The sequence below is a fragment of the Caloenas nicobarica genome, chromosome 3 (assembly GCF_036013445.1).
Source record: "Caloenas nicobarica isolate bCalNic1 chromosome 3, bCalNic1.hap1, whole genome shotgun sequence".
Classification (NCBI taxonomy): domain Eukaryota; kingdom Metazoa; phylum Chordata; class Aves; order Columbiformes; family Columbidae; genus Caloenas; species Caloenas nicobarica.
In genome coordinates, this window is record NC_088247.1 from 78540836 (window position 1) to 78555085 (window position 14250).

General features: G+C 36.7%; 1 protein-coding gene across 5 annotated transcripts in view; it reads right to left on the reverse strand.

The window, feature by feature from the left end:
* The window catches only part of SIPA1L2 (signal induced proliferation associated 1 like 2), a 147595-nt gene that overhangs the window by 68109 nt on the left and 65236 nt on the right, over positions 1–14250 (reverse strand). For all 5 annotated transcript variants that reach the window (XM_065631457.1, XM_065631461.1, XM_065631459.1 and 2 more), the window contains exons 4-6: positions 10536–10669; positions 8963–9151; positions 3050–3224 (exon numbers count right to left, since the gene is read on the reverse strand). In XM_065631457.1, the coding sequence (XP_065487529.1) occupies positions 3050–3224; positions 8963–9151; positions 10536–10669 (498 nt within the window). The remainder of the gene's footprint in view (positions 1–3049; positions 3225–8962; positions 9152–10535; positions 10670–14250) is intronic.

Below are 14250 nucleotides of genomic sequence, written 5' to 3' on the forward strand. Positions count from 1 at the left end.
AGATGTATTCCATACCATATAACGTCATGCTCTGTGTAAGACTAGAGCAGGGCAGTTCTTCCATGGTAGCTGTTGCTCAGAGACTGCTGATGGGAGCTGGCAAGTGGTTGCCTTTGCAGCACTTGTTTTTGTGGGGGCTTTTTGTTGGTTGGTTGTTGTCGTGGCGTGGTTTTTTTCTTGGTGTTTAGGGTTTTTTGGGGGGGAGTAAAGGCGTTTCCTTTCTTTTACTTATTGAACTGTCTTAATCTGAACTCAAGTTTTTCTCGCTTTTGCCCTTCTGATTTTCTCCCCCATTCTGCTGGGGGCATAAGCAAACAAGTGGGGGGGGGGGCTTACAACCCACTGCCACATTCTACATTCTCTGTCCCATGAGAAATGGGCCCATTAATTTCCTATCAAAATACTAAACAGACCAAATTTTTAAATTAAAAAAAAAATTAAAGAAAAACACCATAACTAAGCAAACATTTGAGAATAGAAAAACTTAATAAACGTGAGCCCTATAAAAACTGAGAAAAATTACTGAAACATTATGCCTACCAAAAACATAGCTATCAGACATGAAATTTTTACACTATACTGAACCTGTAGTCAGTCAGATCAATGTATTATCCAATTATAAATATGACATGCAGTAATACTTGTTGTGCCATTATATTAAAAAAACAAATATTAAAAAAAGATTATAATTAACTCAGTATTTTACATTTAATATAAAACTGAAGACTACTAATATTTCTGTGTGAACTCTCCTCATTCCACTGTTTGTTGCAAACTATGAGAACGCATGATAGGCCAATATCATTAATGGCACACAGCATTAGTAAAACATTAAAATTACGTTACTGAATGATATGTATACAAGACGAACCAGCCATGTACACTCATACTGAACCACAGCAAATACAGAAACTGAATTTGCTGACAGATCTGCGTATGTTTTTCATATGAAAAAATTAGTAGGTGATACTTGGTAATGCTCTGATTGGGGAAAAAAAAAGCAAAACCAAAACACCCCTTGTTCCTTTGACTTTTTCATCTCTATTTAGTCCAACAACCATAGTGTGTTAATGAATATTTCTACACATTAATTTGAAAAACGAGTTGTTATTCTGTACTGAAATAGGATTCAATAGTCTCTATCAAGCCTGAATTACTAAAGTGAAACAAGCATGGATTTAAGCAGAGAGGCAATAATGTTAATAAAAAAAGAATGTGGTGCTTATGCAGGTTGACAAGGCTATGGAATTGCAGCTTTCCCATCTTGTAAGTAATAAATTAGAATCTGTCATAGGATTCAGCTCACTTTTTTCAGCGTTCCTGACCACTGCTAGAGAGAGAGAATGTGAAAGACTTAGTGAGTTGCAAAGCCAGTCTCCCTTCACTGTGAAATCATGAGGTTTTATCACCAACTTTGCGTATCTGCTTCCCCACTGCAGATGGGCATATGGGTCATTTATCTGCACTGGGCACCAACTACAATGCACACACGCACGACATTTCAAAAAATTTCTAATGCTAATCATTAAGTCTTTCTAACGCTGTACAGGCGATGACAGTCCATCAAGAGCACTAAGCAGTTTGATAACAGAAGAGAAATCATTTTATGACTATGACACTGATCAGTGTTCAAATGTACTACTTAAAAACATAAAAATCCAGATGTATTCCAGTTAAATGAAGACTGATGCTGAAGTAGCAAAAACATGCAAAAGATTGCTAAGAACCAGGGTAGATCAGGTGGATAAGCGGCAGGAGGAAGACTGCCGAATAGGAGTTAGCAGTTCTTAGATCTCTGTGACTATCTGAAAGGCAAAAATATGCCTTGCAAGAAAACAACATATTCTGTTAATTTCCTTTAAGTACATCTTTCTAAGCTTCCTTCTTGGTAGCTTATCTCTAACAGTTCAAGGAAGTTATCATTTGATTAGAAGAGTAAGTAGAATATACACAGAAGTAGCAGGATTTAATAGTTTGAACAAAAATATTCCTCTTCTGTTACACACAGGCAACATCCAGTATGTACACATATATCTATATCTATCTATTTTCAGGATATAATAGGCAAGCTACAGCAAAAATAAGGATACAAATCATATCGTAGCATAGAATGGTTTCTATTGGAAGGGACCTTCAAAGGTCATCTAGTTACAACCCCTTGCAATGAGCAGGGACATCTTCAGCTAGATCAGGTTGCTCAGAGCCCCGTCCAGCCTGGCCTTGAATGTCTCCAGGGATGTGGCATCTACCACCTCTCTGGGCAACCTGGGCCACTGTTTCACCACCCTCATTGTAAAAAAATGTCTTCCTTATGCCTAGTCTTTATATCTATTAAAATAGTATGTTACAATAAAGCAGATGAACAACTAGATATCCTTAGATCAGTGCTCACAGTGATCAGTTGTTCAAAATCTTGTGAAAACCGCATTAAACTGAGTTATGTTTAAGTTTAGGCCAGTGAAAAGCAGTGCTAGTAGTGTGTTAACATATTGACTTTTTTAACAGCAATACTTCAGCTCCTCTTTTTGCTACCAAACCCAACAAATTCGTAATAACAAAGTGGTTGGGTAGATTAAAATTTATCAATTGCCAAATGATAACATGCTTATTGTGCATGTGTGAGAAACTGGAAAACTTGATTGCTTCTCAAAATATACACGACCATACATATGTTGATTAAAAATAAGCACAAAGGTTTAGTTGAAAAGGAAAGTGGTCCTCATCATGACTCCATATTTTGAAATCCTTTTTAAGGATAAGATTTCCCAAGTAGCTGAGAAATTCTGAAATATATAAAAAATATCACTCACATAGTATGATTTTAACTAAGTGCAAACAAATGAAATAAGTTGCTTTGATTTTATACTAATGTAAATAACCTTTCAGACAAGGTGTGACACGCGCTCTTATCATATGCTTCATCTTCCTCATTTATTATATAATATTACTAATCAAAATCCAAAGTCAAGAGCCTGAAAAGACAGAAGAGGACTTGCAGAAGATCAACTGGTAATTATAGTTTCTATCATATATCAGAAACATAACTTACTTTTATTATCTAGCTGAGCCCTGTATTTACTAAATCCTTTTAGCCGTACTCTCTGGCCCAGAAGGTCAAGGAACTCTTCAAAAGCTGGTCCTGCCATCTCATTGTTATACATTTCTTCCTCTGTGCTTTGGCCTGCTTTGCAGTAAAGGATACCAATCTTATGTTGAAAACTCAGCTGAAATCAAAAAAAAAGAGAAAGGAAAAATTACAGGAGAAAAGTCAACACTAGAACAAATATAAACTATTAAAATATTAACATTGTTATAATCCCTGGCAGAAGTTATCTGAAAGTTAAAAAAATAAGTGTTCTGATTTGGGAAATTAAGTCACCACAGAAAAACAAACGAAACTGAATCCCACAAAACAACCAACTTGAAAGAAAACTGGATTGTCACTATCCAAACACAGATAAAAGCAGCACATGAAGACTTTTAACTTACTCAGTTATTTATAAAAGCATGTTACAGTATGACAACTTCAATTGGCAGCTTTTGTATAACTGTCTTCTCTCAGATTCAAAACAAGGAGAGCTTATTATCTCTTATTTCTACCCTTTAAAGTTCAGTGCAGTTCAGCTGAAACAGACCCTCAGAACAGTAATTTCTGTTGTATGTAAACTTTTGCCCTCTCCATAAAATTTTCCATTGTTAAAAATTATTCTCCTTTTTCAAAAGTATACTTCAAGCTAGAAATAAGATTGCAGTTGAAGAATTTTGTTAAACAAACCAAAGTTTAAATTCTAGAACATTAAAAAGAGATGGATTACTTCTATTAAAAAAGAAGTATAAAAACCATAAAAAGTGAAGTGTAAAAGAGATGGTTACTTCTTGAGGAGTATTGTCTTGTTTACTTGCCTTTTATACATACATAAGATGGCAAACAGGAAACCTCCATGTGAACGGATTAGTCCTATTATTCTTACCTGACAACTTTTAGAGCTTCACAAACTGACAGAGACCATCCATCACACCAGATTCCCATTTATCTATACTCACAACTTAAATCAACTCTCCAGCTGTACAGAATTCTCTTAATCAAACTTCAGGATTAGTGTCTAAAATGCATGTTATGCAAGGACTGTATATTCCTGTTAGAGCAAAGTTGACAAGAACAGTCTGCTTCACCTTAGAAATATATAACAGTCTGCTGTGCTAAGTATATTGTAAAACCCAAATACCTAGACATGTTACTGCACCGATGTTTTACCACAGCAATTTTGATGAAAAGCTACAAGACGAGATTACTAAAAGGTTGAGTCAAGAAAACATACACACAAAGAAGAAAGTGTCAAAAATATCATTCTAGACTTCAAATAATCCTTAACCTTCCCTCTTCAATAAATGCTGTGCTTCTCCACTTTTAAGTGGAGAGCTGTATATAAAGCAGTTGCCAACACTCAATTAAAAAACAAAACCACCAACCAAACAACAACAACAACCACGCACAAAAAAACCCACTATCCAAATCATCATCTCCCCTGAAGAAATAAAAGCTTTCACTATGCTTTTACTAACTTAGTGCTTTCATGATGCTACCGCTTTTCTAAGCTAGTATTCTTTCTTTGTCTTCCATGAAATTCAAGATTTAACTTGACAGCATTCCTGGTTTAACTATTTATCTTCATGCACAACTGACATCCAAAAAATCCCCAAGATGGTCAAGTTAACGAAGAGTTTTGAAGGCTATAGACAGAATCATTGACACTAATAATGTCATGACCAAAAGATAAATGTATTAAAATGAAGTAACAGGGAAATGCTAGATTATTGAAGTCAATAGCAAAATACTTCAAACATCAATTGAGTCTGGAGTTCATTTTTTACTATGAAGTTAAGCCTATCAGTAGGACAATTTCTTCTCATTTTAACTAGTACAAACAGGCCTAACTCCATGATTTCAGCAGATCTATATTCAAGGCAATGCACACTACAGAATTTGGTTTATTGGTGTAGAAAACCTGCAGCTCAGCAGGAATAAGAGTAACGTATGGTGACAGCCCTCCCACCCCTCTGGTGAGCCCAGGATGTAAATCCATCCTCTCCCTTTGATAACTTGCTTTATACTGGGGCAAACCCTGGTGGAACCTAGTCTGGCAGGAGGCCATTGACCAGGGACCAGTTATGAACAAAGAACAGGCTCAGTAAGGACAGGAATGAATGGTGCTGCAATAAGGTTTCACCTGGGCAGCACAGAACTCAGAAGAACTAGGAGCTGTGCCAAAGTTTGATGTGGAATGGGAGAGGTGACCATCTGAAATAAAAGGAGATTCTGGGTTATGGATGCACTGTAGGAGCTGCCCAAGTCAGACCACAGAACTCTGGAGAAAGACAGGGTGAAGATACCAGCTTGCTCTTGTCATTTCCTTTTGACTGGCACTAGATGCTGGCATCCATGCAGAGTGCTTCCTTGTTTGATGCCCATTTTGAAGCACTGCCTGGAGAGAGCTGGGTATTTAACCAAAGGCTCCAGATTGCACACTGGTGACTATTTTATTCAGTGGAAAGCTAGCACGAATGTCATGGAGGAAACTGGAAGAGAACTGTCCATATAAGCATTAGACTACAGGCAGCAGTGCTGTTACTTGACATTTCCCAGCAGAGACTTAAAATGATTGTGACCACAGTGCCACCTCTACCCCAGCTCTGTATCAAATAGCTTAGCTTAAACCACACGGAATTTAAGTTAATTTCCTTGACTTCACACTAGAAGTGAGAAGTGCAGAAGTTAAATGCTGAGTCCCTAAGAACAGGGGCGAACAAACAGCAGTAAAGAAGCACCTGGGCAACATATTCAGTCTAGAAATATGCAGTCACACTCCTCCATTCTTTCTGAGGAGACCAGTCATTCCTGAATTTTTTCAAGAATATCAATAGAATTCCAAACAGAAGTGAAGTATCTTCCAAAACAATGTACCATCTTGTGGTTTAAACACTGTCCTAGGAGACAAAGAGATGAAACTCCCCAGTTCAAGGAAGGAATTAATCCAGGGTTTTCACTTCATGGACAAGTACTGTAAACTCCAGGCACTTACGCACAAATTTGATTCTACCAATACCACTATTGCTAAACAAGGCAGCAGCTACAAGCTCACTGCAGTAATCTGAACCTCCAACCCCTCTGCTAGGAGCCCTCATGACTGTGAAATTAGAAGAATTAAGCAAAAGAACTCTCATGACAAGATCATGGGCACTGAATAGAAGCACAAATTGAGATACCTTCAGAATGTCAAATAAGCTTTGGCAGGATCTTCTTAGGAAAAACTATTGGAATATTTAAACCTGATAATGTCTCCCAGTTTCGAAATGGTACGGCCTGCTTATTCAAGTCTTTTTAAGTAAATAATTGCAGACATACTTCTGATTTCATAATTTCTAAATTAGAAATTCTACACTTAATTTGATACTGAGAAAAACTTAATAATGTGACATTAGAAAATAATTTCTAAACCCATTCAGCTACTTGGGTATATGATATGTATTAAAGTTGCACAGAAGTCCTTCCTGACTCTAAATGACCATGTTCTAGTCAAACTTATTCATACTGAACCTTGGCATCTTGTTGTCTTGAGCAGTATAGATTCTTTATCATGTAACAACAACTCATCGACTTTCACGATGTGAGGATTTTGGAGCTTTTCTGGCAAGGAACCTGAAGAGATTAGACACTCAACAGCCACTAAATATCACTGCTACCAAAGCTCCTAATTTTGGGGGGCTTTTTGTAAACTTCAGCCTTTGGCCTAGAGAGAAGTGAATATTCCCAGACTAATGTGAGGGGAGCCAAAAAGCATATATATAATAAGCAACCATTAGAAGAAATGGGGAGGAGGAACTACTGAGGAATTAGAGAGGTAAAAAAGCAAAAACAAGAACAAAAAACCCAAACAAACAAACAAAAAACCCAAACGAAATCCTGTCCAGCTTATAGATAAATAGTTGGCTTTTATGTAATTTTACAGCCAAATCTAATGCTGATTATCATATACCAGAATAAATTGGGAAAACACAGACTATTTATATATTCAGATTAGGTCAACCATCCAATTTGCATTGACTTTCTACTGTCATTTTAGAGACAAAGTTTGACCCACATGTTTCCTCCATAATCCATACTAGATTTTACTGAATATTATGAAACAGGTAGAAAATGAACTCAAAACACCAGTCTTCAGTCTACTAAGGAACTACGCAAACATTCAATACACCATTATGCAAAATGAATATTATTCTGGCGACAGTATTAATCCTCTAGATCATGATTCATATTTTTAAATTCATGACACTTCAGCCAGCCATCACCTTCAGTTCTTATATTTGCTTGATTAATAAACTGAAAGCACCAAGTCCGTAAGAGGATTAACAGCATAAATGGATCTCATGCCAGTTCTATGCACAGCTTTCTGTTTATGTTTAAAGTAATTATCTCATAATAAGCAGCACATAACACACATTAATATTACATTTTGCCTGGTGACAGCCCATTTCACAACAGGATTGAATTTTCAGAATTGATGACCCAAAACAAAAAGAAGTGCTATGTATGCTGTTTCTCAAAATTAGGAGTATTTGATGAAAGAATTACTTTGGTCAGTTAAATGGACAACCTCCATTTCCAATTTTTACAAAATACAGTGAGTTTGGGAAATATTTAGGTCAGTCAAATAAAGAAGTACTCTAGACCACCTCAAACATACTGCCCCTCTAAGCAGTGAAAATTATTTACTAGATTAACCCAACTCACTCTGGAGCTCAAACAGGAAAGACAGAGCAACAGTACATCAGGAATTCCTAGATTCAGAACTTGGTGCTTCTGATTTCCCTTTGTTTTACCAGAAAAACTGAGAAACACAGAAGAAAAAGGACATTTTGCAAAATGAATTTTCAATTAAAAGTCCTCCCCAATGACTACAGTGAACAAAAGCAGTAAAATATACATACAAAACTAGCTTAACATCCCACCCAAAAAAGCAATTTTCTTCCTCTGTCTACATTTACTCGATTTTGAACTAGTTTTATAGCCACAAGACAGAATTCTGGTACACACCACCAATGTTAGGCACAATCACTACATTCAAAACTGAATTAACATTAAAAATTAATTATACCACCATCATAATCAGCTGAATCCAGCATCTGATTCAACTTCAACAGAGAGATATGGACTTTTGCCTAAAGTCTGCACTTTAAATGAAAGTTTTTTAAAACATGGGTTTAAAAATTGATTTAAAAGCCATCACAAGCTTGTCCTTCACGAAATATTCAGAAGCTACAAATTTAATCACTAGCTTTGAATGAAGCAGATTTACTGTATGGAACCCAATATACCTCACCATTTTTTCTCCAAATGTAAGCAATATTAATATTTCATTGCCATGCAGTTAATTCATTAGTCTCAACGACAATTTCAGTTATTTGAACTCCAAAGTATTCTATTCTAGTAAGACTACTGCAAGCTAATAAAAATGTTATTGTAAAAAACGACCCAAAATTTTAGATGTTGAGATTTAATGTTATATCCTTTTGCCTCCTTACCTACACACAATATTAATAAAATGTTAGATGTATTTTCATTTGCATGAAGCATTTGTGCACATTAAAGTGGAAATATGGATTGTGAAAAATCACTTCTCACCAATGTTAAAACATTAGTTATAATCTTTCTCTCACTCATCTAAATAGATTCTCCATAGATCAGTGATTTTTTTTTTCCCAAGCAGCAATGTATTTTAAAAAGAATTTGCTTAGTAAAGCAAACCTCATATTATCTATGAAAATACACAAGCATCTCCAAAACCAAGAAGGTGAATGGTTTGCATTACAGATCCATGTTCATTGAAATTGCCTCCAAAATATTTAAGTTTTGTTCGTTTGTTTTTAATGATTAGTCTTTAAAGAAAAGTCATGTGCTACATACCCCTTGTTCATCTAGTTTAAGCAGCTGTTCAGGTACTTTGGGTGAGCTGGAAGCCTGCCTCAGGCACGGAATGCTCAGCTCTGGTATCACATACTCCAGCACCTCTTTGAGTGGCAGACCTCTTGCTGTGCCATGCCGAGCAGTGGATGGTATAGCATCTTCTAAAATTGCTCCTCTAAGTGTAGTGAGCTGCAGCAAAAGTAAAACACACAAAGCATTTTTAGTTCTAATACTACAACGGCTTTGAAAGATATAAAATTCAGGTTTTAGCAAAAGCAGGGAAGAAAGACTGGGAAGAAAAAGATCCCTATTTTTAATTTTTTTAATCCGTGAAAAGATTACGAAATAACTTTTACAGAGGAGATAGGCTCTTACTGTCTCAGTGACAAATATATCTTTTGTTTAAAGAAATTCACCGATGATCTTATGAACTTATTCTAATTCCTAAGACTATTACTTTTTTTGGAAAAAATATTTAAAATACCAGGAAAACTAAAAATTGATAATTTTAATGCTCGGGCAGTAGACATAGTAGTTGAGTGTGAGGTTGAACAGGTGACGTAAGCCATAGCTAATGGCACCTTCACTTAACCCATCCACCTACTTTTTAAATCATGGCAGAGAGTAACTTCTGAAAAGTGAGTAATTTCTTAGAAGTGAGTCAGCTGAATCACCTCTCCACACATAGATACAGAGACTGCTTTTTTTGGCAATAAAAGAAAAACTCAGCCTAAGAAATAATTTTATACATATGTTTCTGCATCTGTTTCTAAAAGCACATGAGCGCAGAGATATCAGGAGGTCTAGCTAAAACTTCTCTATGTCCTAATCACAATAAAAAGCAATAGTCCTAAAGATTATGAAAAATGAAAGTTGCTTGCTACAATAATATCATTGCATATTTTCATACAAATCAAAGCTAGTTGCTGTGATAAAGAAGAAATTAGTTTTGCAAGAGATAATAATATGCTTGAAATAAGTTATGAGACATGTCTTTCCACAACAATCAGAAGCGAGCTATTCTTTCAAATAAGACCATTATTTTTATCAACGTATTAATATTCCTTCCACAAATCATGTATGTAGAAGTGTTTAAAAATATCTCACAAAAAAGCTTCTAAGAAAATATTTTGAAACAAAAAAAAATATAAGCAAGTCAAAGTACTAGCTTTCATATTTTTGCCCTCCCTTTTTCCCTACATTCCTTAATCTTTTACTTCTGTCATTAGAAACATAACATCAAGCAGCTTGATCTAAACTTTTATTGAGCTTTGTTCTTATCATCAGTTCCCTTGCAGTTACGTTCAGCCAACTTACCTCCTTTGAGGCGCCTGTTCAAAATGAGAAAAAATTTATGCAGTACAAAAGTAGAAAACTGTTCCGGGAGCAATTTCATGTACTATCACTACAAGAAACATTCCTTTCCCCTTAACAGATTTGTTCCTGTAGAGCTTTGGATACTAGTTGTTTGTCTGTGGACAAAGTTAGCAACGTATCCACAGACAAACAACTAGTATCTAAAGTTCTACAGGAACTTTTCCATTCCTTTGCAGAACTATCGAAAGAACTTTACCTCACTTGTCCTGAAAACAATACGATAGTTGAACTGAGATCCTTCTTTCTCCTTGGCATCTTCAACCTTCTCCCTCCGGATGCTGACTGCTACAGGTCCAAGATTCTCATCTATTCCAAAATAGTTCTGATGCTCTTTTGCACAAGAGTGAATGAAGATAAAAGAGAATAATGAAGTATGAGTCTCCTAGAAAATGTTCAAATCTCACTAAAAGTTTCTGCAGCAAGAAAAAGTAATATTTTTAATTGAGCTATAAGATCTGTAAATACACTGGCTTGTGATCTTCTGAACTGCACAGTAAACACATAAATGACAAAATGTTAATTTTGATGAGCAGAATGGTCACTCATGTCACATAATTCAACTTACTGCACCTGCTGCTACTATGAAATAATATTTTTTGCATTTTTTGGTACTATGAACGTAATAATTTTGCTTGATGCTGTAAGAAACTACTTTGGAGAAACCGCGTCTACATAAAGCCTTCAACAAATGCCAACAGTCTTCAAATAAGGTGCTATATAGGTTCCTTAATTGCATACAATTTATTCTTAGTTAAAGCTTTACATTCAAAGTAGCAACTCACTTTTAACAAATGAAAACTGAGGCTAGTAACTCTTCAGTCTTTGACAAATAGTTAAATTCATCCTTGAGCAACCTGGCTCAGCCTGGGAGAGTAAAGCACTACCAGAGATGAGGAAGGTCAAGTCAGAGACCATATAAGCAGACTAGACACATTCAGGTCCACGGGACCAAGCAGGATGCATCTTGAGGGAACCAGCCAGTGCTGCTGTAAGGCCACTCTGTATCACCTCTGAAAGGTCATAGTGAGTGGTGACACCCACCTTTAAAAAAGGCAAGAAAGAGGGTCTGAGAAGCTATAGACTAGTTACCATAGCCCTTAGTTCCCAGGGAGATTAAGGAAAAAATTCTCATGGAAGACATTTCCAGGCACATGAAGGACAAAAAGATGCTTGGAAACAGTCTGCATAGATTTACCAAATGCGAATCATGCATGACTAACTCAATTGCTTTCTACAATGACATGCCCAGCTTTGTGGACGAGGAAGGAGCCATGAATGTCACCTACTTGTACTTTAGCAACGCTTTTTAAACAGTCTCCCACAGTATCTGTGTAGCTAAAATGAAAAGACACAGTTTGGACATTCAGATTATAAGGTGGACATCAACTCGCTGGGCAGCTGGCCTCAAAGGACTGTGATCAGTACTATGAATTCCAGTTAGTGGCCAGTTAGTAAAAGGTTTATTGAAAGTTGATAGTAGAGCTGTTACTGTTTAATATTTTTTTAATTATCCAAATGATAGAACGGAATGCATCTGCAACAAGTTCACGTACATGACCAAGCTGAAGGAGAGCAGTTCATGTATTGGAGGTTAGGGCTGTAGTTGGGTGCAGCAGATGAAGGGGAATAACTGGCAGGCTTTTAACAAATATGTGCACAGGGCAGATACTGAAATGCATAAACCTTGCAGTATTTTATGAAAGTGGGCAAAGGAGTTTAATCCATCCACACAAGCAGAGTCCTATAGCTGCAGGGTGTCTGTATTCACTGCTCACTCCCCACTTCCCCTGGAGGCAGCTGCTGCTGGTATGGGGCAGCTGTGCTGCACGTGAAGCAACTCCTAACACACCGAAGTTTTCAACCTCACATGTCAAAACAAACTCTCCCTTTGACAATCTGAAAACATGGACCGACAAAAATCTTACGGAGACCAACATAGTCCTGCATCTGGCACAGACCGAACTCATCCAAGAGCACAGGCTGGGGACCAGCTGCCTCAGGAGCAGCTCTGCGGAAAAGGACTGGAGACCCTGGTGAGCACCCGGCTGCAGAGCAGCCAGCAGAACCCTCTGGCAGAGGTGAAGGCTGCACCAGCCAGAGCATCCCAGCAGGTCAGGAGAAGACATGATGCCTCTCTGCTTGGCACTTGTGAGGCCACACGAGAAGTAGTGTCCAGTTTTGAACAGAATGGGACGAGGCCAGCAGGCAACTGGCAAGACAAGTAGGGGGCCACCCCATATAACAGATGAGGAGAGGCTGAAGGAAATGGGCTTACGCAGGCTGGAGAAGAGCAGGTTGAGGGGGGAAATAATTGCAGGACCTCAGGAGCTGGTGGGGAGTTATAGAGAAGGGAGACCCAGACTCTTCTCCAAGGCATAGAGAGGACATGATGCAACCAACGCAAGATGTAGCCCCTCACTGAGGGGAATCAAACACAGGAACAGGTTGCCAGGAGAGTTTATGAAATCTCCATCCTTAAATGGTCAAAAGCTAAAGAGACAGCTAAAGGGGAACAGGTTCTGAGCAACCTATCAGGATGTACCTTTAAACAGAGAATTAGACTGGATAACCTCCAGAAATGTCTTCCAATACAATTCATGCTATAATTCCATATTTCAAATAGCAATGAATTAATACACTAATTTATCCTTTTAAGATTGTCTGGATTAAAAAACATTTTGCTAGCATATTTGATATCGTTTGTTGGGTTTTTTTTTTTACAGTGCTTTTATAGAAATTTATAAGGAAGTTTTTGCAAAATGTCTTGCACTGAGAAGTCATCCATACTCTTAGAATGGATACAAAAAGATAGTTATCTCTACATAAATGACAGTCTTCTTTAACAAACCAAGTTCAACTGAAGCGTCCAGTAGCCTTTCAAAAACCTATCTATATCGGTGGTTACAGTCCATCTCCCAGTGGAGAGAAAATGAGTATCAGCACATTACAACTAGTAACCTTTTTTCTGGAAGGAACATCCGGGATCCAAGGGGTACAAACACTAAATTATTCACTCATGCTCACCAACTACATTCTTTCCCCAGCCTGAGCATTCTACCTGCATGGATGAATTATACCGCACAGACTTCCCAGTGTTAAATTAAAACTTTGAGTCTTAGTGGGCAAATTTATCAAATGGAACAGGATTTTGCACACCAGAGAGAGAGATTCAGGGGCCAAACACTTTCAACAACATAAAAACTCCTCACAGCAGCATATTCAGACAAAAGGTTACAAAAGCGTGGCGGATATCTGCTCATTTCTTGTACAATATGAAAGATACAAACCCAAATGCATTATTTATGTACTTTAAAAAAATAGATACAACAGTTTCAAGAATGGGAATTAAAGAAGTTGAAGTAAGTTAAAGAATAGCATGACTATATTCTGGGATTTGGGAAAAACATTTTGAATTCAAGGTGCATTTTTTTTTCCAAATCTCATAAAACTCATTAAGCTCATTTAAATGTATTTGTGTTGATTTAAAAGTATTGACTGGAGAGAAAAGAAGTGCTATTTTCTAGCTGTTTAAAGAAAGACTGCAAAATATTCCTTTTTTTTAGTACTTATTTTTGAGGAATAATTGTCACCTTTTCTTCTAATACAAAAGTCTTATACACAACTGAGTTAATACTAAAAGCTTTCTAAGCCTGTACATTTCTTCCAGGACATTTTTTTCAGTTTTATATCAGCAGATACATACAATAACATATTAAATGGTTGCAAAAATCCCTCAAATAAAAAGCATGTTAGTAAAAGTCAAGTCTCAAGGTATTATGAGGATAATTGCACAAGGGGAAAAGGACAAATCAATTATAATAAAAGCATATTTCTTTTATCCTTTATAAAAATCAACATAGCTTTTTTTTTCCTTCTTATCCCTTTTTATCACACAAAAATATAGTTCACTA